The 26,275-nt window shown below is 43.7% G+C and overlaps 2 protein-coding genes across 3 annotated transcripts in view; one reads left to right on the forward strand and one right to left on the reverse strand.

Annotated features, from left to right (window-relative positions):
- Window positions 1-16,040, reverse strand: part of SMARCA1 (SWI/SNF related, matrix associated, actin dependent regulator of chromatin, subfamily a, member 1) — a 30,508-nt gene extending 14,468 nt beyond the window's left edge. Inside the window, exons 1-18 of the mRNA XM_052673489.1 lie at window positions 15,898-16,040; window positions 13,695-13,781; window positions 11,539-11,705; window positions 10,555-10,655; window positions 10,352-10,452; window positions 9,391-9,570; window positions 8,340-8,495; window positions 7,946-8,077; window positions 7,134-7,202; window positions 6,290-6,399; window positions 5,377-5,603; window positions 4,799-4,920; window positions 4,250-4,402; window positions 2,979-3,111; window positions 1,934-2,082; window positions 1,185-1,304; window positions 549-659; window positions 263-376 (exon numbers count right to left, since the gene is read on the reverse strand). Of these exons, the coding sequence (XP_052529449.1) occupies window positions 263-376; window positions 549-659; window positions 1,185-1,304; window positions 1,934-2,082; window positions 2,979-3,111; window positions 4,250-4,402; window positions 4,799-4,920; window positions 5,377-5,603; window positions 6,290-6,399; window positions 7,134-7,202; window positions 7,946-8,077; window positions 8,340-8,495; window positions 9,391-9,570; window positions 10,352-10,452; window positions 10,555-10,655; window positions 11,539-11,705; window positions 13,695-13,781; window positions 15,898-15,990 (2,325 nt within the window). The 5' untranslated portion in view covers window positions 15,991-16,040. The remainder of the gene's footprint in view (window positions 1-262; window positions 377-548; window positions 660-1,184; window positions 1,305-1,933; window positions 2,083-2,978; window positions 3,112-4,249; window positions 4,403-4,798; window positions 4,921-5,376; window positions 5,604-6,289; window positions 6,400-7,133; window positions 7,203-7,945; window positions 8,078-8,339; window positions 8,496-9,390; window positions 9,571-10,351; window positions 10,453-10,554; window positions 10,656-11,538; window positions 11,706-13,694; window positions 13,782-15,897) is intronic.
- A 6,049-nt stretch (window positions 16,041-22,089) lies between these two features.
- Window positions 22,090-26,275, forward strand: part of GAB3 (GRB2 associated binding protein 3) — a 54,786-nt gene continuing 50,600 nt past the window's right edge. The window contains exon 1 of one of the 2 annotated variants that reach the window (XM_052673508.1): window positions 22,090-22,372. In XM_052673508.1, coding sequence (XP_052529468.1) covers window positions 22,301-22,372 — 72 coding nt within the window. In that variant the 5' untranslated portion in view covers window positions 22,090-22,300. The remainder of the gene's footprint in view (window positions 22,373-26,275) is intronic. The other variant, XM_052673506.1, reaches the window with a different exon arrangement.

A 26,275-nucleotide genomic window follows, 5' to 3' on the forward strand; every position in this document is an offset into this window, starting at 1 on the left:
ATAGGACATTTTTAATAGAGGAAGGAATTACAGACCGCTTTTTCTACTCTATTATGGAACAGAAACAGGAGGAGAGACTTCAAGCCATTTTCATTCAAAATGAGAAACACATTAAAAAGAAATAAGACCAGAACAATAACTTCATACAGTCTTATTTACTTTATTTAGCTCTTTTCAAGAGAATTTGCAAGGATGAATAAAAATGCCAACTATGAATTTGAAGTGGGGGTGGGGAGGCAGAGGAGGGAAGAAAAAGCCTTACCTTATACCCTATCGTCTTACGATAATACAGAATTTCTTTTTCCAGAAGTTCAAATAACCGCGGTGGGAAAAACTGAAAATCCTGAATATTTGGCTGTTTTGGAGGTCGTGGAGCCTTTAAACACAGATAGGTACATTAACATTCCATAAGCTTGATTCTGAGTATTTAAACCGCCATCACTGAAGACACTGATTTTATTTCCAGTATAGGATGAGAGCAGGGCATGCAACAGGGGAGAAGAGCCAAAGCAGCACAGAAATGATTTCCACACTCGGCAGTTTCTTACCTTTGGGACTTTGGGTTCACTAACACGCAGGGCTTCTCTGAAATACGCATCAACTGCGTAATTAGCTTTGCGTTCTCGTTTAGGAGGCTCTATCCATTCCATCATGCTCAGCTACAAACAGAATTGAATGACAACATACTGAAGAACAGTTAGGGCAGGCCATAGTCTTGCTACGGTATGGCCAGATACCTTTACAGTATTTACTGACTTTGGTCACTTGAGGGAAGTTATGACTTTACTACTCAAACGCCATTGATGGTCTCAGGCTCTAAATTCCATCATCTAATATGATACAACTGAATTGCTTCTCTAAATATCCCAATTAATAAGCTCTACGAGAACTACAACGTTGGCAAAAAAAATCCATTAGTAGCAGTGAATTAATCTTACTGAAGGACTTCAATTCAACATTATTAAACTTACAAAATCATACTTCAAAACTACATTGTATTAAGCTGACTTCTTGTAATGAAGTTACCAAGAAAAATCCTGATGTTTGTGCAGAGCTAAGTGAATTGCTCAGTGATTTCTACCTTCTCTAGCACAGCCTTGTTAGCCACAACATTTCTAGAGGTCCAAGCATACAGGCTATGCTAAACTGAGCTCTCAAAGACTTGTCATCCTAAGGAAAATTACCTTTTGTTTTTCTCTATAATCTTCACCTTCAAAGTTGTATAAGCTCATCTCTGTGTCCATAGTGAAATTTCTTAAAGAGCTCTCCCCCATTTTCTGCAGTCGTTCATTCATTTCAGCTGTCTAAAACACAAAAAGACATTTCTAGGTTTATTCAATTTGCTCTGTTTTCAAAGAAAAAAGCATTCATTATTAAAATCATTTTTCATATTTTTATGCTTTACACTTTTACTTACATTTTTCTTATTATCCAGGAGAGATGCCCACTGCGTTTTCCAATTTTGAACTGACTCTAAGCCTTCCCATCAAACTGAAACTATAAATGCCATGATGTGGCCCTACAATTATATGATTTCACTTCAGATTTAAATGAAATTTATGCCCAACAGTTTGGAGCTGAAGTGCTAGTTCATGTTTTTTTCCCCACAAAGCTACCCATTCCTCAGTGAAGTTCCATAAAGATTTTGTGTCGATTAGAATTGTTGGCATAAAATTTACACGTTTCTAAAAACCCCATGAATTAAATGATGCTTAAGATGCAGTGCTCAGTCTGAAATGGTGGAAGTAATTACAACTCACTACTCTTACTCCTTCCTAGCTTTGAAATATTTATGAATAATAAAGTAATAGGTGGGCATATAAAGCAGATTTACATATAATTACACCATTCTTGTCTTCTTCAGTAAAATACACTTTGCATATCTATTTTTCATGTTTGACACACTTCAAGATCTATATAAAACTGCTCTAACCTTCTTTTCTCCTCTTTCTAAAATAGTGGTTATGTCTTCTTCTGTCAGCTCACTGTCTTTGGAAGCAAAGACATGAGTAGCTCCATGCCGGATCATTTGCAGCATTTCATCTTTTGCCAATTTGTTAGACTGCTGGTCTATGAGCCTCCCTAGAATTAGAAGAAATATTAGGAAAGCTACAGAAAAGGTAAAAGTTCCAATAAAACCATGAATACAGAGGATTTTTACAGTTCTCTGGCAGCAAAGAAAAAACAAAAAACAAAGAACCAAAGAAAAAAGTTGCATTTAACTGAAGCTAAAAACAAACAGAAATTGGGGACTTCTAGGAAAATACAGAATGCAACAATGGGCCATGGATCAAGCCACAGCAAACAATTTCAGTCAGATAATCCATTTTGTGTTTAAGGCATTACTCTTGCAAAGTTAGCTAAACTTAATATTAAGACCCTATTTCAAAATTAAGAATGACAAATTGTTCTAGAATAACCACTGAGTAGAATTCAATCTCTTTTAACACTCACTTCACTGATTTTGACCCATCTGTGAATGCTTTAATTTTTCACAGACCTCTATTCTCTGTGCCAAAATTTCACCAGCCTGGTCTCCACAGACCATCACAATTTTGACCATTATTCATTCAGCAGCCCATTCTTTCAGAAAGGAACAATCCAATGGCTCACAAACTTCACAAACTCAGCTACAGAACTTTGGTTTTTGTCAAACTGTTCTCCCTGAGCTTTTAAACAAAGTCACACAAAGCAGCTTTGATCTTTACTAAGCTGTGATGTGGTAAGTACAGCTATTCTTCAGTACCTTGCTCAGTTAGAATCTCTTTGAATCTATACTCACATCACTCAAGGAAACAGTTGCTTCAAAAATTTCAGCTGAACAACTGAATAACTTCTGCATCATACTTGAATTTAGCATACTGTTACTGTACACAAGGCCTGCTTTCTCTCTGGCTGCACTTCTGTACAGCAGTTTAACAAATACTTGAAGGTACTGAACAACTCTGTTGCAGAAAAAAATACATAGCAGTTGATACCTTGTTGTATAACTATAGAGTCCAGCCTCAGTTTTATTTCAGCTCTTTCTACAATCCTCTCTTCAACAGTATTATCAGTGATAAGGCGGAACACCCGTACTGGTTTCTTTTGACCAATACGATGCGCACGATCCTAACAAAAATAAATTGAGTGTTCAGCAACAGAACTCACAAGCAATAGACAGTTAACTTGCTACATAGGCAGAAACATCAAGCTGAAGCTAGCATGAATTTCTTGGCTCCTTGCTTATTCAGCAGAACACAAAAGTTGCCTAGCTACATTGCTGGTTATTACACCTTCTAAATTTGAGGTCTTTCTATTGCAAGAAATACATCTGCTTCACTGTAAATGCACATAATTAAATGTCTGTGTAAACTGCAGCTGTGGGATATACGTATACAAGCCCACACTACATTCAGTTCACAACAGAAGCACTGAAACAGCATCCTTGGCTTGACAGCATTAATTCCACATGCAAAGGCCATGCAGCTACAGCTTCAATATCATAGCTGTCCCAAGTTGGCTACAATAAATCAGCAGTATAGAGCTCACAGTGTACAGTATATGAAGCTACAAGTAACATTCTGTATTTACATGTATCAGAACAGGTGGTTATTCTCTCTACAAAATATGAATACAAATATTTTGTCTTCAATTTAAAAAAATGGTCCTTTCAAGTGCTGCACCAGCATTCTGACTGTCCTTTTAAACAAGATCTATGTATGGTATTCCTGAAATTCCTAAAGCACACAAATCACGCTCAGCAGTTTGCAGGAATTTCATCTACAACTGGTAAACAACATGCATCTCAGAAGGACGTGTGAGACAGTCACAGTAAATACTTAATGCACTTAACACTCAAAAGCAGAACTGTCCAAAGCATGCAAGAAGGCTCATGACATTTTTAATCCACAAATTACATAACTTCATTTTAGAAATTAATTAGCAGTCAGAAAGAGGAAACATTTAAAATCAAACACTAGGGTTTCTTTGCCCTTCCTTACAAGTAATGATGTTACACTTCTGCAGGAAAAAATATAAAAGGAATTTGCAGAAGCATAATGTTTCCAGAAAGGTTCAATACAATGCTGGATGATTTTGTTCTTTTCCTATTACTTTGGAAACAGCCAAAGTACTTTGATTGACTCCTTAGTTTGCTGGTAATAGATTGTAAAAAGTAACAAAAAAATAACTGGAAAGAAAGTTCTGAAATGCTCCAACTTGAACAACAACTTCAACAAAACCACCATGTGTCAGATGATTAACTCACCATGGCTTGCAGGTCTACTTGAGGGTTCCAATCTGAATCATACAAGATAACCACATCAGCAGTTGCCAAATTAATTCCTAGACCCCCAGCTCTGGTACTCAACATGAAAATGAATTTACTGCTGTTGGGAGCATTGAAGGTATCTATTGCTTCCTGAAAGAGAAGAGTATTTTTAATGCATTACAGTTGTCTCCAAAACACTGGTGAGTTTTCAAAGAGACGCCTTCAAAGTTTAAAAACAGTGTTCTATGACAGCACCAGAAGCAACCATGTGGATAGTTTTGCCTGTGCAAACCTACTCAGAGTGAACAAAACACTGTTGTTCAGTTAGTTGAGGAATGCATGAAATCTACTTTGCTATGCACTTTTGATTAGAAAAAAGGTCTTAGCTGCCTTTCTAAACTGTAGCATTTTCTTTATTTTAATGAATAATTCCTTTTAAGGAATGACAAACATCATTCTTGACGTACTATATACTTGATCACAACAACAGTTTAATAACAAATTGAGGTGTAAACCAGGCATTTCTTGCTCTCATATACTTCTTACCTCTCTTTCTTCATGTGGCGTCTGCCCATCGAGTCGGCAGTACTCATACCCACGCCACATGCAATAGTCTTCCAAAATATCCAATAAACGGGTCATCTGACTGAAAAGCAGCACTCTGGAGCCTGACAACACAGGAGCTTCAGTCAGTTTTATGTTTTCAAGTTAATTTTCATAGAGATATTGCACTAATTTAAATAACTCTCTTCATAAAGTTGAGGAGAAGTTAAACCAATATCAGAAAAGTAAAACAGGTTATTTGATATTCTCTATAGAAGAAATATACAACTTAAAAACATGCTAAGATGTGCACAGACACCAATCCTCTCAGAGAAGTTTAGTCTCTTCTCTAGCAGTAGAAACTTTTCCCTTCTCCTTAATTGTATCACTAGTCTTCCTCACCATTCTTATACGGCTTCCTTGCAGCCCTCCATGCATTAAGGTCTACTGAAAACTGATTTTCCAAACAAAACCTCACTGAAAATAACAAACACGTTCACTGAAGACAACGCGTCTCCACATGCTTTAAAAAGGTAATTTTTACCTATGAGCACTGCTTCGATTGTTTCTGCTCAACTCACCTTGCTCTCTGAGTTTTGCCAGCAGTTTATCCAGAACTAACATTTTACCACTGTTAGTGATGAGATGTGTGTCAGTGGTGTAAGGAGGGCCGGGCTCAGCACCATCAAACAGGTACGGATGGTTACAGCATTTCCGTAACTGCATCAGAATGTTCAGCAGACGCATCTTATCCATTTTCCCAGCTGAATTTAGGATATCAATATCTTTCATCAAGATCCTTGTATACCTGAAGTTTTACAGGCAATTTTGAATAACTCTCAGTTTTTATTTCATATTCAAAGCATGAATGAAATCTGCTAATCCCAATTACTAATTTCCAGAAGCAGGAGCTGTTTCTGTTTACTTAAATAATGAGTCATTTTATTATCAAACCTGAAGAAAACATCTGACTGATACTAAGCACTTATAAATCAATACCTAACATGAACGGCAACTTGCCTGCAAGTGTCAGTGATCTGTCACTCACAGGCATTTCTTCAGCTTTTCTTACATATGACTATGAAGTTGATTAAAGATCTCATTGATTCTCCTGAAGCTGCTACGCTGACCTGCCATTTTCATTTTCACTTTTCCTTGGGTACATGGCTCCTGTGGCCACTGGTAGTTTCAACTCTGAGACTTACTGGCACATACCTAGTTGCATTTAACAGAAATAAAAATAAACTTAACAGGCATACATTTTTTCAAATAAACTTAAGGAAAGAAAAGCTCTGCTTTATTCTTCCCATCCCCTTTTATGACAGTTCCTGAGTTCTTCACAGCTTGTGTACCTTTACAATGCCCCCAAAATAGCTACAAATAGGCTTCTCCGTTTGACTGCCTTTGTGTGCAGCTACCAAGAAAAAAAATCTTCACGAAGAGTCGTAGTGTTCCGTATCAGAGAAAAATCTTACTTTAATGCAAGTAACTCACCATTCCCTCTGCATTTTGCTGAGCCCAAGATAAATTTTTACTTCTTTCTTTGGAGGCAAACTCTTTTCAACTTCAGCCTTTATGCGACGCAATAAAAATGGCTTCAAAACCTACAAAAATTAAGAGTTTTTTCAAAGACACAAAGATACTTAAAACTGATCACCTGAAATACAAAGTCATTAATTTCTGTGACATTTACTTCAAACTAATCAATATCTGTTGCTATCACAGTGACTCCTTCTGAACAATTCTGCTACAGTCTGCAAAAATGAAGCATCCACTACTATGCTCCCAAGTTCACACTAAAGATGTGCAGTGTTACAGATTGCCTTACTCATTCCAGCCGCTGTCCTGAGCAAGAACCAAATCCTTATAAAAGTCTATTTCCCTTTATAGTCTGTTTTTCCCCCCTCTAGAGATGTAAGCAAATTACATCAAGATTCCAAAGATAAGCACTGTGTATTAGACTTCTTTTGTTGTAAGCGATAAAACAAATGGGGAAGTTGTCTCATTCATAGCAAACCAAAGATAAAGACATGACTCTCAAGGCTTGCATGAAGCCTGTATAAGTTTAGTACTCAGGATAAGTTGTTTCCAAAGGCCTCAAAATCCATTTTGTATTTTAAGCACAGATTTGCTCTGCTTCAAAACAGTAACACTACAAAAAGCAGTGACTAAACAGCAAGTTCCAGCATTTCATTCATAAGATTTATCTGGGTGTTTCTGTAACTCAGTATCTTTACATTCATCTTAACTTTGACTTAGACAAAAGGAGAAATATTCTTTTATTTACTTATTTCACACCACGTATGCTAATGATGACATTGATAGAAGCTTTACTTACAGCATGAAGTCTTTCTACAAGTTTCTGATCACCAAGACAATTTTTGGTATCAAACCAGGAGTCAAAATCCTGTGGGAAGAAGCAGCACAAGTAGCATGAACTATGTTTACCATCTGTGGTGATAACAGACACGTTGATTCGCTTTCACTCCAGCTGACTGACAAACGATTTCTATGAGTGAAAGAGAAGTGGGGCCACAATTCTCTGCCAGCTGCCCAGAAGGTTACAACATTTAAAGTCAACTGAGTAACTCCACTGATGAAAACTTTACTACTATGTTCCATTTCCAGTGTTACTCCATGCTCACCACTGGAATATGCACATTCTTGCCTTTAGTGCTTGTTTAACGATGGGGCAAGAGTTAAAAAAGACAAAAGCCTGAAGAAATAAACGTGATAGAAAACATGACAGCAACAACAATGCAAGTAATGCACAGACATGGGAATATAAACAGTGAAAGATGACTCCAATTCTCAACGAAGAAAGCTTATGCACATTTGGATGTGCCCAGTCTCCGTTCTGTATTACCTTACACAGTTCTACTCCATTTTGCAAAACTCTATTTTTCTGAAGTATTAAATTGTTAATGCCAGTCTGAGGCCTTACCTGCACACTAATGTAACACACTATTTTAACCTCAGCAAAAAAATAAAAAAATAAAAGAAGAGAAAGGTCCAGAGTTAGGCAAAGTCACAGAGCTCCTACTGAATCCAAGTTTTCTACATCTGATGTCTCTTGCTAGGCTGAACATTCTCTTCCGCAAAAAGCACCTTGAGAATCAAAACAAGATTTTACTTCCAAACTCTACTTACATCTGCAGAATTAAAGACATCAGGTAGAAGAAAATTAAGCAATGCCCACAGTTCATGGAGGTTATTCTGTAAGGGAGTCCCTGTAAGCAGCAATCTGTTTGTTGTCTTGAACTCCCGGACAATCTCTGACAGCTGGGAATACAACAAATAGTTGTCATCATAATGTACATGTAACATAACCTGTTTTCACTGGTTTCTGAAACATGAAATCACATGAACTGAATTTAAAGACGGGGAATATTAAAAAATATTAAAAATATTAAAAAATATTTACAGCCCATGAGCTCATAGCAAAAAAAAAAAAAAAACCCACATACTTAACACTAAAAAACTGCTAAAACCAGAGAGAACATTGTATAAAAATACCTTAAAAAGATCAAACATCTGAACTTACCTTAGACTTCTCATTCTTTATTCTGTGTGCTTCATCGATTACTAGGTACCTCCAGTTAAATTTTTTGAAGACTGATTTCTCTTTAATGACCATTTCATATGATGTAACACAAACATCCCACTCACCAGGCATCATAACATCGCGGATAAAAGCAGCCTACAGTACAGCAAGTGAATTAATAAGCTTTTATGAAGTAGAAGCATCTTTGCAACTCATGAGAATCTCTCTCTGCCAGCAGCATTGAAGCACCAAGTGCACAAAACAACTCTGAAAAATGCTTAGTATAACTGAAAGTTACTACCACTTTCAATCCTTCCCACTTTATGGGGGAAATTATTCTGTACAGAATTAGATATTTGCTCCTTAGGGTATTTTTTTTCTGTAGTTGAAGTAAGTACAGTACAAATTACTAAGGGTGCAAAAGAAACACCACACTAAACTACCCAGTCCAAAACACCCCCACTAACAGGAAAGTGGTTTTAAAACAGCCCATCTATTCCCCCTCCACCCCTCTTCATAAAGGTGCTATTAGCAATAGAGATCCATGCAGTCCATCTGGAGAGCCAAAGAAGTCATTCCCCACTTCAAGCAACAAGCCACCCTCCACTGAACTCAATGCCTACACTATGAGAAATGGAAGCTCTGCAACAGGAGCCTAATTAGAGGGGTGAGCATGGACACTGGATGCAAGTACAATGTGGGAGCATCACCTGAAGCAGGTGAAGACAGAGGCAACAAGGTGAGAACAATAAAGGAAAATGAACAGAACTGTCACGTTGCAAATACAGAGGAGATCCAAGATAGTGCAAAAATCAAGGAGGAAAAGTCAGTCACAGACAGCTGTACTTCAATACCAATTTATTATTTCAATTACTAATTTGCATTTTATCCTCAAGTTACAAGTATAGCATTTTGCATTTTCAATGCTAACATAGTTAAAGACCACTGAAAAATGCTGTAATTAAGAAAGCGGCCTAGGAAGGGTTCCATGCCCCCAGATGGTGGTTTCTGATAGAAAAACACAGACATGGTTTTAATGTAGAACACTTACTCTGGCATCTTTATCTCCAATAAGGCAAACGGCACGTAATGAAGGAACCCAGCGTTTAAATTCATTCATCCAATTGTGCAGAGTTGATTTTGGAACCAGGACCATATGTGGCCCGGGAATGTTTCGATAATGCTTCAGATAGCCCAACAATGCTATTGTTTGCAGAGTCTTACCAAGACCCTACATTGACAAAGAAGGGAAAAAAACTTTCTGAAACAAAACACGGTACAGAAAGAGCTTCAAACAATTTCCCCAGTGTAGCACTTTATTGCAAGGTACACAACAGAAGTTTGCTATATGGTATCTTTCACTATTTACAGATCCAGATGTGAAAAAATGTAACTGCTGCAAAATGGCACATACTGCTTGCTGTACATACAGTAAATACTAGAGGTACAGTGTTAGAATTTTGCCCAAAGCAACATCTATTGAAATTCATGTTATCTTACACATATCTTGTTTCATCATTCATAATTATTCTATTTTGACCAAAGAACTCTTCAAATACTCTGAAGATATAGTAACTTGAACTCCAGATGCAAAGAAACTAAAGAAACTAATTTTGTTTTTGAAACAAAATTAAAGCAAAATCAAGCATGAAAATCTTGGACTTCGAGGCTGCACAAACTCACCCTTCTGGGCAGTGCTGAAGGAAGGAACATGCACACTGTTGTTACTTATGAACATACTAGTCACATACAAAACAAATAAATGCAAATCTATTTCTATCTATTCGAATTACACATGGACTCCCATTTACTATTTATATAACTGGAGTAGTAACTCCTTGAATAATATCTCTTCCGTGTATTTTTTACTAAGAATAATGTAATGCACAAAGCACACAATGTACATTCACTGATGGGAAACTGAAGGATATAAAATATAATATACAAATTAATTTGAAGTGGCAGAAAAGGATGGTCAATTCCCACAGAAATTTCCAAAGATCACTGCTTACCATTTCATCTGCCAGAATGCCATTAACGCCATTTTCATACAGTGAGATCATCCAGTTCAGACCTCTGACTTGATAATCTCTTAGCGTTCCTCCTTTCACATCTGCAAATGTAACACTTCTCTAAGTAGAAGAACACTAAGTACAACACTTTGTGTTCTGCTCATCAGCTTCTCATCACTCCAAAGCACCAAAAGAATACTCACATGAAGGAGACTCCTCAAATCGAATGCACACGTTCGATGTTTTTCGACTTTCTGATAACAGTTCTTCATCTTCTTCCTGTTCCGTGCGCCTGTGACGATAACTGAAGAACACGAGATGTGTACAGGAAAAATTCAAAACACTGGTTATGAAGCCTAAAAAGAAGTTACCACAGAAATGACTGTCCACCCACAATGAGCATGTATGTTCCTGATCTTTGGCCAAAATCACGTACTGTGTATCATCTGTTAGTCCTGGTCCATTCCAGCTGTAACTCAGAAGTCTGATATGCATCTCTCTCTTCCAGAGCCATAGCTACACCAACAGATATCAAACACTCCTTAACACTACAACACCCACATCAGTGGTGAACTTAGAATTACTTGTTAAGTATACCGTTAAGAAAACGCATTTACTTGATTCCAAAAATATTTAATTGATAAAAGAAGTTTTATTTTGTAAATGCTTCAAAAACGTTGTGTTCATTCATACATAACCCCTCAGCAGCACTGCACGCAGCGCAGATGTCGATTAGGAACTAGCATAGAAAGACCTGTGAAGAGAGGCAGTTCATGCTGAGGATCCAAGCCCAGCACTACCTGGCACTGTTTGAACTTGGTCTACCTCTGCTCTGGGCCCACTAACATGTCCACGAGTAGCTGGAACAGACCTGGTGTGTTCCTGGAGAGCATCTTGTAGTGGAGTGTCATGCAGAAGAAACTCAGCTCATGCCACCTTCACAGCACAGACCAGAGCACAGTAAATAGCAATAACCAAGGATTTTACTTTAGAGGTGCTCTCCTGATCCAAGATCATACTGATGCAGAGGATCCAACGTGCACACACAAATCCACTTTTAAAGAAACGGTGATACACCACTGACTACAAAAGTTCTGACTTAAAGCACAATCTCTATTACTGAATAGATACATTAAAATGAATAATTTTCTTAAAAGCTTCAAGTCAGAAATAACAATTAAACATACTCCCCAGCTGAGATCAAACTCTGCTTTTCATCCTTCTTTATCCGTGGACGTCCCAGCTTGACTTTCAGTGGAGATGTTGGTGACTTTTGTGCTGCAGGCTGGATAAAATGAGCGAAGAGTTCTGTCTGCTTCAGGAGGAATTCAAATCTTTTTGCACGATCTGCTTTCTAGTTTCCAGAGAGAAATAAAATCAGTAACTGTTCTTCACAGGAAAAAAAAAAGTGTATTTTTCTTAAGAAACAGAATTCAGATATTCATGAAGACAACTTCTGAGCATAGACTCAGAAGACTCTCTGCCTACTCTCAACCAAGAGGGCTACAGGCACCACAAAGCAGCTCTTGAGCTCCTACTGCTTACAACTTTGCATCTTTAGAGCATCTAATTGTAATTTGCTGTCGTTCAAAAGGTCCTTCACAAAAACCACAGTAATCTGGAATACAATCAAGAGCTGATAACCTCATCCCCACAACTCATCTCCCTTCAAAACCCAAAATCAATAAAAACAACTCAAAATTTACTTGGATATATTGCTTACACTGACACGGTACCCCAGTAACTGCAAGGGTGTGCTTCAGATGATATTCTGAAAACATCAGTTCTGAATCTTAGCCTTTCACTTGTCAGCATCAAGACTTTCTGGACCTCACCCAAGACAACACTGTGGTAGCTCTGCTTTTAGAAGTATGACAGAAGTAACAGGGATGCACAAGGTCAATACTGCTTGCACTGAAGTTAGTGGCACATGCACTTCACTATATGAGCACAGCATCTATATATACACAACTCAAATATTTTTAAAAAGAAAAATAGGACAAAATGCAAAACCTATCAGGTTGAATACTATTGCTATCACTTCTTTTATGCCATTTCTAAGCATCACATAATGCTCAGTTCTCACGTGATTAATTTTGTAGGTTATGGTGATACATGAAGTTAAACCACAGTTTTGTACCATATATTTCCTAAAAAAATGTGAACAACGGAATGCTTCTCTGTAGGTAACTTACACATAAAAGCACGTGCCACAGCACCAATCAGTCTAAGAAAAAGGCAGTGAATGAATCTGGTATGCAAGGCAACGTCTCGCCACATGAGGGCAATGTATTCACAATACACTGATTTTAGCACACAACACTCCAGTTCATCATTCAGCTCATCAACAAGCAGATGTCTAAAAATTAAGTAGTCATTCAGGCAGGTCAACTTTTCTACATCTAACAATGATACTCTTCCCTGGCTCTTGTGGCTTTACAAACACTACTGCAATTATTAGGCATCCATTTAATATTAAAGCTTCTAAGGAGAAAGAAAAAAAAAAAGAAAAAAAAAAAGCAGCCAACCAAGAACTTAACTACATGAACAAGGTATTGCAAAGTCCATTTTTACTTCTTTAATACAAAAGTTACCCAATTATCTCTCTTCTTCAGTGCTCCCTTAATTTTTGTCCTAGACAGATCCTCTTTTGCACTGAGTATATATTATGAGGCATATCAATATTTGAAACCTTTGTATTTTTATATAAGAAACTAGCAGCTTCAATACTGCTTTCATGTAAGTGACCTCTTTTCATTTGGTGACTGGGAAAAGAGAAACAACACTCTTGTTTCTAGGAAAAGGAGAAAGGAAGACTAGGGAACTACAGGCCAGTGAGCCTCACCTCTGCACAGGGGAAGATCGTGGAACAGATCCTCCTGGAAGATACGTTAAGGCACACATGAGATGGAGAGGTGACCCAAGATGGCCAGCACAGCTTCACCATGGGCAGAGCGTGCCTGACCAACCTGCTGGCCCTTCTAAGATAGAGGAATGGACAAAGGGAAGGCAACTGATGTTGCCTACCTGGACTTCAGCAAGGCTTCTGACAGGGTTCCACACAACATCCTCATCTCTAAATTGGGGAAATACAGATTTGAAGGTTGAACTATTTGGTAGATAACAACTGGTCGGATGGTCGCAGCCTGAGGGCTGTGGTCAACAGCTTCACACCCAGGTGGAGGCCACTGTCAGGTGATGTCCCCCAGAGGTCCCACTTGTTTTCTCTTTCCTACATATCCTGCCTGTGGGAACTTCTTATTACTTGCAACTTCACTGATACAGTTCAGGCAAACAAACGGTAAAAAAAAGCTGCAGCACCTTTTCTTGGGAAATTACTTACCATCTTCTCTTCATATTCTGGGTCAATCTCTTTTTCAGGCCTGGCTGCCTTAGGAGGAAGCTTGAGTTGAAATGGAGGATCATTTTTCTGGAATTCAAATTGCAAATATCACCATCTTCATTTAACAAAGCAAAGATAAACTTTAAAAACTAAATATTTCAACAGCAAGTGATTGCATTACTTTACCCAGAATAGAATTCACAATGTTACTAAAAAGTAGGAGAGATGGCCAGATAAAAATGTAAAAACGAACGAGGATGAGACTCAGCTTCAATTTACAAGTAGGATCCAAGTTGGAAGGACTGAAGCAAAGCACCAGGAGAGGGCCAAGTTCAGTTTATCACAGAGATCTTACTTGAAACGCATAAATTCAGTATCTTGAAAAGACATTTAAAGAATAAATGTGAAAACTGGAAGTAAATGCCTTCACTCTTATTGTTAGCACTTCCAGGTGAACAACTGGAGTTCAAAAACCTTAAAGTGAAATTGTAAACTAAACTATTCAGGGCCTGGTAGCAAAACAGAACTAAATATCCAACAGCTTGTCAAGCAGAATTATGCTTACTTACATTTCAGAACTGTTACTGATAAAAGAATCTGCGCCACTCTTTAACTTCAGGCAGAGAGATGCAAATGGGACAAACAATTCCTGATGCTGAAGAATGTTTTTAAAGTTTTGGCCCAAAGATACAAACCTCTGTGGTGATGAGCAGTATTAAGTATATAATTAAGTTGTTTGACTATTCAGTGATTTTATAATTGCCTGTGTTCAGTTGCACAAGACTAAGCAATTTAGTTGCATTCAAAACATTCTACATTAAGTCACTCTTGATATACATATTTATTTTCTGAGTTAAGGAAGTAGATGAACAGAGGTGTGAAATTCATGCAGCTTCAGCAGTGCAATTGCACAGCCTACACTTCATGTGTTCAAGGCAGAACACATCTATGGCCCTGCTGCCCCTTGTTTCTCATTACAGTGTTTCTGCTGATGGCACCAAAATAGTAGGGGAACCCAAACAAACCAAAGCAGATTACCAAAACATGATGACAGCAGTGTAAGACACACAGCACAAGACCCTCCTGATCACTTAGCAGGAGAAAAGCATGCTGTACTTCCACTGGAGTGCTACAGTTCTGTGCTGTGGAACTGACAGGCAGCAGGAACAAGCATCACAGTCCAGAAACAACAGAAATTGACCGCTTCAAGGATCCAAAATGCTGCCTTTGACATCTGTGCCAGCCAGACCAACAAAGCCCTGACTGCAACAGTCCTAAGCCAGGTGGGTCACCACACACTCTAAGCATTGCGGGCAGCTTTGGTTCACTCCACTCTTGCAATTAAGTACTTTGAGAACGCACTATGAATCATAACAAGCAAACACTTGGGCATCCACCATGTGCATGCAAAGCGGAAATACACTTCAAATAACTGTTTGGGCTACAACTGACGGTGAAGTAAAGCAGCACAAGAGGAAAGGGGCACCACAGGTTCCATTATATTCAGTTACCCTGCAGCTTTTTAACTACAGAACTGTGAAGAGGACCTGCAGCCCAACAGAGGGGGTCTCACAGCCTGGGCAGGAGCTCCAGCACCCATCCTTCCAGCCCTCAGAGAGGCACGGAGGGGCAGGCACAGGCTGGCAGCCATCTGAATCATTCTCTGCTTTCTGCAGGTGTTACAACCAATGCATTGGTATTACATCCCAACCAGTCTTACAGAATAGAGGGCATTCCCCTGCAAAAATAACCCTTAAGCTTCGCCTCCCAAACGTCCGGCTAACGCTGAGAACTGCCATATTTCACAGCCTTCCTGCACAAGAGCAACGAACCAACGGGTCAGGCGTGCTTTTCAGCCAGACTTCCACGCACCGAAACCCCGCTGTCCCCACTATCGGTATTTGCGAGCCGAATCGCGATGATGGGTCACACGCGGTCCGCGCTCTCACGCCGAGCTCCCGCCGGACCACGCGCGGCTCCCAAGGCCACCGAGGCCGCCCCGCCCGCCGCCCTCTCTCACGGAGCCCGCGCTGCGGACGGAGGCTGCGGGCGAGGCGCCAGCACCGGGGCAGAGCGCACGGAGCACGGCTCTGGGCCCGGGGCCGCCACGCAGGCCGGACCGGGCCGGGCCGTGCCGCACCGCGGCCTCCGCGCGGGCCCGGCGGCTCCGCCGCCCCCCATTTCCCGCCTCCCGCAGCGGTACCTCCTCGGCGCCGGGCTCCTGCGCGGAGGCCGCGGAGGTGGAGGGCACTTCGCCGTCCAAGCGGGCACAGGCGGCTGCGGCTCCCTGCTCCATTTTGTGCGCGGCGGGGGCGGGAGGAGCGGCCCCTCCGCCCCCAAACACGGGGCGGCCCCGCCCCGCTCAGCCCTCGCGAGGCTTCGGCGAGACCCGCCGGGCCGATTTGGCGGGACGGGTCGAGCTCCGGAGCGGGCGATGCGACTTTCTCGCCGCTGGCGGAGCGCCCTGAACCGCAGCATCCAGATGGCGGTCCCGCACGGAAGCACGAAGCTCCCAGCTGCCCTCTCCCCACTGCGAACGCTGCAGGCGGCGCTCCTCAGAGCTGCCTCCGAGCCGCGGCTTGCGGCAGCGAGAGCCGCGATCGCTCTAGCGGAAAAATCCCTCTCTGCGATGAGCCCGTTCTGAGGCTCGATGGAAAACAGCTTACCAGCGATTCTTAATATCGGCTGTCCCACTGCAGCATCAAACGCTCCTACCTTCTGTTTACGGGAAATGCTCTAGAGTTCCTCACAGCTTGCTTTTTGCTGGCAGTTCGCAGGAACGTTACACACAGTACCCAGCAATCAAGCTGCTGCTGTCATGAAAGATCCCCTTCGGATATTATTGCTCGCGTGCCTGACATCTGCATTCAGCAATTAGCTGAGAAGTGCTCGCTCCTCGCAGGCTATGCTGGACGCTCCTGTGGTTCTGCAGGCCATGGGCTGAAAAAGACTCACACAGTGCTATTACCAAGCAGTAATCTAATAAATTACCAAAAATATATGGAGGTGTGTTTTGTATTTACTATTTTTCCTTCTTACACAACATGTTTTCAAAAGCATTTGCAAAACCCCACAGAATTTCCCCAAATTCTTCTTCATTTTTCCATGGCTGGGAGGCAAGGAGCTAGTTGCCATGTAAAGAATGAGCTGCTGGCTCTTTGCTTTTCCTCTTTTACCCTCCTCTCATTTCAGTCTGCAAACACAATTGGCAGGGCTGCATGTGCTGTGCCTTGCACTCAGAGTTCATAACAGTGCTTTGTCCAATTCAGGTGGCATGTTGTGTAAACAAAGCTATGCTGTCCTTAGGCACATCGTTATTCATTTTTACATATCAGGCACTACAGACATACATAAAAGTTGGTGAGGCATTTCTATTACTATCCAGAATGCAAGACTTCTGAGATCCTGGTCTGTAGATACTCTTCTCCCAAATACAGAGCGATTCTGGAGAACAGAAGACTAATTGTGCTGGTCGTAATTTCTCTAACACAGAGACATTGCTTTGGTGTAACTTTTAAAAATTGAACCATGCAAGGAAATACACGTATGCTCCTCATGAGCAGTTACCTGCTGCCAGCAGTGAAATGTCAGTTCTGTCAGCAACAGCAACGCAAGTAAGGAAAGGCATTGCAACTACAGGTTGTGATTTGATCGTTCTCTGATGTGAAAAGGAATTGAAGTGCAGCAGGCAGCAGCACCCTGCCCGATGTCACTAGGTGGCATTGCCACACCACGGGCTGGATGGAGGCTGCAGAGCAGTGGGAAGCTGCCCAATCATATGGCTGGTTTGATCATGGAAAGGAAAAGGATAATGCAAGGCAGATGTGTAAGGCCTCTTGCACCTGCTGCTGTATAGTCATACTCAGCACTGCATTATGCAGCAGTACTGGGGGAACCCATTGTGCATTGTTAGAAGGGGCCGGGTGCCATACCTCTGGTTATTAATCTGTTTGTTTGTTCCCTTATGCATCATACAGACTTCCCATTGAGCACTTTAGACCAAAATCCACCCCTGCAGCACTAGTTTTTCCTCATTTAAATGTATCAGTGAAAACTTAGACTATAAATGGCACATGAGGCCTGCCAGCGTCAGCAGTTGACATCACGACCACTGGGAAACCAGCCGGGCTCTTTGAACCATAGAGCATGGCCAGAGAGGCCTGCAAGGACTGCCTCTTGTCTGCGGCCATCCTCATCCAAGTCCTGCATGCTGCTCAGCCCGGCACAGCACCCACAGCCTGCACCTGCCTGCCAAAAGCAGGCCCCCAAATGGCAGCCCCATGCAGAGCCCCATGCTGGCCTGAGGGAGCCTGGTATCACCAGCTGCCATGAGGTCACTCGAGAGCATCTCAGTTATGGGCACAGGCAACAGCCTTAACATGAACTGTTCATACAGAAGGGGCCTTGTTGGTTTTGCTTTTGTTTTGGTTTGAGTTATAAGCACCATACTCACGCCTCAGTTTCCTGTATCCAGTTTTCACTTTGCTCTATGGACAGTCTCCAGAGTGGACAAGAGAACATACAAACAAGACATCATTCAGCAGTGAAAAATAAGAAAATTGCTAGTAGTAGTGTCCAAAAATCCAGCCCAGTGGAGAGATCTGCTAGTTGCCTCTCAGCTCTGCTCAGCACATCACCCCAGCTGCCCAGGACACTGCCTGGTACCAATACAGCAGGGCAGGTAGAGGCCAGGGCTGTGGCCACTCTAAGCCACATCTGTTGAGGCAGCCATAAACCAGGCTATAACAAGCAATGGTACCACTGTGTGTGCTGCCCTGAACCACTGATTTTGCCCACCTATGCACAGTGATGTCCTGTGTATTCAACAGGCCAGGATCCTAGTTTCATTGGAAGTGAAAGACACTTCAAAAGTGTTTTTTAGATCAAAGCAAAAGTGGTCAAAATGGATTTTTCCAACAGAAATACAATGATTTGGCAGTATTGAAAACCTATAAATAACCTGCCTACAAAGAGACAGCATATTACAAAACGTTGAGTGTTTGTGAGTATTGAGCAAGCAGGTCAGTACAGTATAGGCTTGATCTCTCTTTAAAGCTTCCTGAAACAGTTTTTTCACAAATTCTCTTCCCAAAATAAATTGTCTTAAGCAAGAGCATATTCTGGTGATTGATTTCACTGTTATCACTTAGCATATCACAGAGTATTTGTAAATGTAACAGTGCTCATACAAAGATTTTAGGATGTACCAGGATTTCCTTTGAGTCCAAGCAATGTGCGGAAGGATGCTGCAAAGCACAGTCTTGCAAGCATGGCCGACACATTCCTGAGGCCAATAGCCATCACAGCAGTAAGCCACAGGCTTTATCATGCTGTGGAAGTCCTCTTGCTTTCATCCTGTTTGGATGCTTTTATTTGCCAACATCCACTCACAATGGAAGACCAGACTACACCTTTCATGTTTTCCAAAGCATTACCAGTTTCTGCTTCAGGAGCTGTTAAGCTGGAGTAGCTCTGGCTCACTTATTAAAGCCTACAGAGAATCTGCTTCTGCTCCCCATGCCTTGTGCTGTGCTTCCCTGCCTGCCTGGCTTCTTTCTTCCTCATCCTGCCATCAGCCTTCCTTTTCTGCAACAATCTCAAGCACAAAGCTGCCACCAAATTGTTCTTCCTTCCCTGCACTCACAGATATGGTTCAGAAGCCTGTGCTGCCTGAAATGCACTCTCTTTGCTGCAGTACCCTCTACTCCATGGTAACTGCACACAGTATTTCCCCATGGGATACCGAGGGGAGGGGAGGGGCTGAACGTTTCCTGTAACGTGGCTGAATGTGTCCTCGTGAACGGATAGAGTGAAACATGCTGTCTGTGGGGGAGCAGGGTGGGAGCTGTCAGGAGCAGCTGGAACACATATACACTGTCATGGCTTTTTAGTGGCACGGGGCATTCTGCTGGCTGTGGGAATGCTGCAGAGGCATGCCAGCATTTTGCTGAGTAAGTGTGGTGGGAGCCCCACATGTAAGCAGGGTTCAACCACCGGGTGAAAGAATGGGCTGTTCCCCAGAGTGGAGCTGCCTCTCAGCTGCACTCAACCTCTGCAAGGCTTTATAGGTCAGCATGGGGTAAGTTGCTAGCTAGACACTTTGGATGTGTTTCCCGCTTGAATGTGTACTTTGGTTGGATATCAGAGAGGGTACAGCTGTGGTCAAATAGCATTTCTTACTCTGCATACTATTCCTAGATGTCCCTGTGAGGTTATTTGTATTATTAACCTAGTGCAAGAGAATAGGAACTCTATCAGGGATGCTCAGCTGAGGGCACGCAAGAGCAGAACAGAAAAAGACAAGGAAGGACAACCAACAGGCCAGAAAAAGATGCAGAGGCAGAATTGCTCCCAACAGTGGGTTTCTTTGCTGTCTGTAGCTGCGTGTCTGTGGAAACAGCTTCATCAAGCAACAGGGGTTGAATAGTTAAGCGCAGTACTCTATCATCTAATGCAGACAAGTAGCAGAGACAAAAGAGCACAGGTCGTGTGATAGGGGCACATCTTCTAAATCAGTGTCCGAGGAGTGTCGTAGTGCCAACATTTTGGTTGCCTGAAGATTAGTTATTAGAGCAACACACTGAGGGAAAAAACAATACTGTTGTTTTTGTAAAAAGGTGGCCTAGGGAAGTGCAAGTCAGTATGAGTGAAATGGGGACTAACAGTGGTGGATGCCAGTTTTGGTCTCTGTATGCCAACAGGGAGATAGAAATAGCTGGAGAGAATTTGAAGGGAAAACATAAATATTACCCAGACAGTAGAAAACAATCCTTATAAATAGCTGCATGGGAGCTCAGCCACTGGCTGCAGAAGGGAAGGTAAGGGGTGATGTGATCCCTGCACAGTGAGACGTGCTTGGTATTTGTAGTGGTGAACTTTCTAATGAAATAAAAGTCACAGAGCAAGAGAAAATAACCAGAAGGTCAAATTTAGTTGAATTTAGGTTTCAAATAAAATGTAACATACTCTGTAGAAGAGCACAGGAACAGGCTACAAGGAAATCTTTTCTCTCACCATTGCTTGATATACTGAAGGTCAGATTAGATAGCTCTTTAAAAGATGTGCTTTAGTCCAGACCTGGGAGAAACGTTTGCTTGTGGGAATGTCAGCCCAGATTACTGTGGCATCTCTTCCTGTTTTGATACCCACACATTTGTCAACCAAATAAGTCCTCCTGTTCTGCCTTTCCTTTCCTTCCTGATTGCTCCTCTCAGCAGTGCAGTGAGGGCTTTCACACTGTGCTCAGCATTCCTCACAGCACCATTAGCTCTGCGATATGGAAACGAGCAGGTTCAAATAGCACACCTGTGTGTTCCAGTCAGGTGCCTGTGGGGACATGGGGGAATCATAGAATGGCTGAGGTTGGAAGGGACCTCAAAGATCACGGAGATCCAACCCCTGCCGTGGGCTGGCTGCCCCCCAGCACAGGGACCAGGGACCATTCCAATGGCCCTACACACCTCCAGGGATGGGGCACCCACAGCTCTGTGCAGCAGTGCCAGGGCCTCAGCGTCCTCTGAGTACAGACTTTCCTCCTCACATCTGACCTAAATGTGCCCCTCTTATAGTTTAAAGCTGTTCTCCCTTGTCCTATCTGTATTACATCATGTAAAAAATCACTCCCCTTCCTGCTTTCCACAAAATGCAATCAGGCAATTTGTTCTCTTCTGGCTTACCAGTAGTCAGGGGTTGTTTTTCTTTGAAACATTAAGAGCCTGAGAAGGGGAAGTAGAGAAAACTGCAAGCAGAGAACTCCTCTTAGGTACTGGCTGAGATGAAGTGTGCCTGTGTTTGGGGTCAGACTGATGCCCCTTTGCTGGTCTTTGCCAGTGGCACGTATCAGATCAGTCTGGTGAGGACCTCAGTGCTTCAGTTCTGTGTTCTCTAACAGTGCCCAGGCTCCTCAGTTTACGCATTTATTCTAGAAAATTTCTATGACCGCATGGGATACAGAGGAGAGGAGAGGAGAGGAGAGGAGAGGAGAGGAGAGGAGAGGAGAGGAGAGGAGAGGAGAGGAGAGGAGAGGAGAGGAGAGGAGAGGAGAGGAGAGGAGAGGAGAGGAGAGGAGAGGAGAGGAGAGGAGAGGAGAGGAGAGGAGAGGAGAGGAGAGGAGAGGAGAGGAGAGGAGAGGAGAGGAGAGGAGAGGAGAGGAGAGGTGAGGAGAGGAGAGGTGAGGTGAGGAGAGGAGGATAAACAAAAACCCTCAGCCAAGCGAAGAAGCGGCGAGGCACGTTGTGTTGCAGGCAGGTGCTCGGGAGGGCGGGAGCCGCGAGCCCGGCGGCATCCCCGGGTACCGGCAGCATCCTCGGGTACCGCCCCACCCCCGGGCCGCCCCTCGCGCTCACCGCCCGCGGCGCCGCATCTTTCGGGCGGGGCCACCGGCGGGACCCCGCCCGGCCGTCGGTCCCCGTCGTCCCCATCACGTGCTCGGTGTGCTGCATTGTGTTCGCGGCGGAGGGAGGAGGGCCGGCCGTGTCAGTGATCAATGTCATGACTTCCTCCCCGGGCCGGAGCGCAGTGGGAGCGGGGCCGGAGGAAGCTCGCCGATCGCCGGGGAACGAGGCGCGGCCGCGCTCCCGCGGACCCGCGCGCGGAGCGGGGGGAAGATGAGCTCCGGGGACGTCGTTTGCACCGGCTGGCTCATCAAGTCGCCCCCTGAAAGGAAGCTGAAGCGATACGTAAGTGCGCGCGGAGCCCGTCCGTCCCCGGCGGGCTGCCGTTCCCGGCGCGTCCCGACCGAGCGGACGGAGCCGCGGTCCGTCTGTGCGCCCGCGGGCTGCGGTGCCCCGTCCGCGTGCAGCCCCGCTGTTGTTATGCAACGTGCTCTAGGTTAAAAACCGCAGCTCGCTTTCAGTTAACGTTACCGTAACCAACAGCCTCGTAAGAATTTCGGACGCGTTTTCCCCATGGAAGAGCGCAAAATCCCCTGAAAAAAAGAAGAAAAAAAAAAAAGCCAGCACATTCCATTCGGAGGCTCAGCTTTGTTAAGATGCCTGTAACGCTTGCTAACGGCTGCGGTCGGGATACTTTTATTTAGCAGCTCAGTGCGCCAGAGGCGGACACTTAACGGTGCTGCCGGGGCGGCTGGGGCAGGGGAGCAGGGACGGCAGGGGGCCGTGCTGCCCAGCCCCTGCTGGCTGCGGGTACGGGGACTGGCGCTGCTCCGCGCGAACGGCTCCCGCTCCGCGTTGCATCTGTTTTTCTGCAAAAAAAACAAAAAAAAAAAAACAAAAAAAAAACAACCCAACAAACAAAAAAACCGAAACAAACAAAAAGAAACAACGGGTGTGCGTTGCAAACATAAGAAACTGCATCGCTGCAGAGCTGCAAGGAAGGTATTCCGGGTAATATCCTTCACAAATAAATAAAATCGCTTGGGACAGCGATCAAACCGTAAGCCCGTCGGGGGCCGTCCTGCGCCCTGATGATCCCCGTGCAGGTGCTGCGCTGATGCTCACGCTGCGCTATGCGCCCTGCCGGCCTGCCCTGCCCCGGGCACCGCGCTGCCGAGCGCAGCTCACGTCATTCGTCGTATTCGCTTCTGTTTATCAGCGTTTTTTTGCCAGACTGCTGATGTGAGCTTTTTCGTATCGTATGAGGAATAAGTGCCTTATGAAGAACGTGGCAGAGATCATTTAGTGGTGTAGTTTTTCCTTTCTGCTAAAACTAGGAGAAAGGCAAATTTACTGAGGTTAGGATTGGATTTACTTTTGACTTACTGTAAGCTGGAGTTTCTTCTCTTAGATTGTAGTACACCATTGAAATGGCCGAATATTTGCTTTGTTCCACTAACGTTTTCCAGTTCTAAAATAAGCACAGTGATGTGTCTCAAGGGAGCTGCAGATAAAATATGGACATGTAATTCTCATCGTGTGTTGTCCCAGGGGTGCTAATAGCCCCGTGCAGCATGCACCAGACAGCACAGGAGCCACTGATTCACCCAGCTGGTACCATTAATAACTCTGCCACTGAAGCTATTTTTGATGACTCAATATTCATAAAAGGACAAAGCAGAGAAAACAGAAAGTGGTAAAGCTGGGTTTGAAAGCCCCCATTATGCAGGCAGGGGGACGGCCGCGACAGGGGCTCCAAGTAGTGCGGCACTGCCTGCAGCTCACCCCCACTGGGTTTTGCACTACGTACCTTGGCGCAGTGGCTCTGTGCTACTCTTCCAGCAGGACTAGATTAGCTGGATCTCTTCAGATTAGACTTTGTTTTCTGATTAGGAGGATGTACTACTCCTTTGTCTACAATAAAGCAGAAAAAGATCTGCTGTAAGCACAGCTAAGGCTGGTGTTCCCTCTCATATGACTGGTGACAGAGGAGATGATGCAAACCAAATGGAAAACGTCCCTCACGTGCTGCAAGACGTTGTGTTCACTTCTCATACTTCCACCAGTGTGGCAGCTTGCACATCTCGCTCAGGGCTGGAAGGCAGCACAGCCGAACCGCCCTGCCTGCTTGAAAACAGCGGAGCTGGAAAACAAAGCCTGCTTCAACAGGCTTCAGGAGGCATCAAGCATCAGCCTGGTGCTGGCTCCACAGAGCAGCCGACAGCCACACATCAGCATGGCAGCAGCCCTCCTGCCTGCTGGCACCACCTGCAGCAGAGCTGCCCACGGCCTGCTGCATCCCTCTGTGTCACCTCCCAACATACATCTCCCTGAGTTCAGCATCAGGCCCAAGCTGTGCCTGAGCATGGATCCCTTCTTGCTCCTCAGGCTTTACCCATCACTAAGAAAGTCCCACGACATTCATTGGGATCTGGGCAAAATGATGAATTTGGGAACTGGGAACTGCAGATAGTCCCCCTGAAACCAGTGGGAATGTTTAATGTTTATAAAATTACGGCAGCGTGCCTTTGAAAAATGGGACCCTAAAGACCAAAACATGCCCTCCTTTTTAATTGCTCTTTACTGAGACCAATCAGGCTTTCCATGCATAAACAAGGGCAGGATTTGGCTCTAGGTTAGCAGTTATTTTCAAAACTTTGAGAAACAAAAAGCAGGTGTTAGGAGTATGTATTTTTCCTGTAAAGTCTCGCAAAGCTGATGCTCTCAGTAGTACTATTCTTAGAAGTGTCTTATCATTCCCTAACAAAGGCTGCTCCCTTACATGTGCAGGAAACGAACATGAGATTAATTACCCGCATGTAACTTTCTGTAAAAACAGAGCGCTTAGTGCTAAACACTGAGAATTCATTAGAAAGCACAGGGAGCCTCGCTCCAGCAGGCAAATACTCTGATACTGTGCTCATAGTACAAGCAGTTCTGCTCCTCTGCCTGACACCTGAAATGTGAGTCTGCCATAGCAGCCTGGCTGGGGAGGCAGAGGACTCTCCAGGGAGAACTGTGGGTGTTTGCTGCCATTCTTTATCCCCTATGTGTGACCTGAAAGCTGTGCTGCTCTCATTTCCCCACTTTGTTTTAGGGTCTGTTGCCCATTGGGGCCATGTGTGCTGGGGGCTCAGGGGAGCCGAGCGTGGGGCGGGCAAGAGAGGAAGAAGGCGCTCTGCAAAACTGGGAAGTGGCATGGCGAGGTGAAGTCTGTCCTGCTCGAGGCTGAAAATGCAGTTTCAGGCAGACTCAGGGAAGAAAACCTGGCCCCACTAGAGATGTCTGTTATGGGCATTAGTGGATCGCGAGTACCAGCCTCTGCAGGAAATTAGATGGCATGGAAGAACCTGCTGCAAGTCCAGTGGTTGCTCTGTGCCTTGAGTTAGAGCTAAATGCTTCCAGCCAAGGGGTTGGATTAGGCAGAAAGAACCTCAAGTGGAGAAAGTCTGTGTTACAGATGAGAATCACAACATCAGGGCGGTGTTGTAGCCCAGTTCTGTAACATCGGCCTTGAACATGAAGCTTTATGTTGCTTTTCATGTTGAGATGTACCTGATCACTGAATCGTAATAGTTGTTTTCTGCTTAGTGAAATAGGGAGAAAATCGCTTCATGGTCTGGAAAACAAGGGCATTTTACAGGCAGTGCAGAATGTCACAGCGAGGGAAATAAAAGCATGGCAAGGGCAGAGAGGGTGCTTAATGAAGTAAGAGATAAATGCCGTGGAGAAGGTATGCTTTTCATGTGCTGATAAGGAGATGAAGATCAGATTTTTAGCAGGCAGCTGATCTGAACCCACCCTTGAGCCGTTGTGCTGTAGCTCCTCCTGCTCAGGAGCAGCAGTGACAGGCAGCAGCCCACCTGCTGCTCCGTGAGTGCTCCTTAGGTGGGCTGCAGGAGGGAAGGCTGCACATAGACCCTTGCTTGGTGTGGGTCTGTGCAGCTCCATTAAGCCAGCTCTGCACAGCTGTACCCCAGCTGAAGAACTATTTTTAATCTCCAGTACTGTACAAACTGATGAGGAAAGACCACTTGCTCAAAAAAAAAAACCAAGTCACTCGCTTTACTTGATGAACTGGATTCTTCAGACACTACTGAAAATCTAAATTCCTTCTCAGCATCTCTAGAACAAGAGTCCAAAATAAAATAAAGGGGAGAAAATTCAGCTTTGCACTTCTTAACACTCTACTTCTTGGAGTGTCGGAGCTGCAAAGGTAGAGGGCTCAGCTAGCATCAGATGAGCAGC

Source organism: Tympanuchus pallidicinctus, unplaced genomic scaffold (genome assembly GCF_026119805.1).
Source record: "Tympanuchus pallidicinctus isolate F22 unplaced genomic scaffold, pur_lepc_1.0 scaffold13, whole genome shotgun sequence".
Classification (NCBI taxonomy): Eukaryota; Metazoa; Chordata; class Aves; order Galliformes; family Phasianidae; genus Tympanuchus; species Tympanuchus pallidicinctus.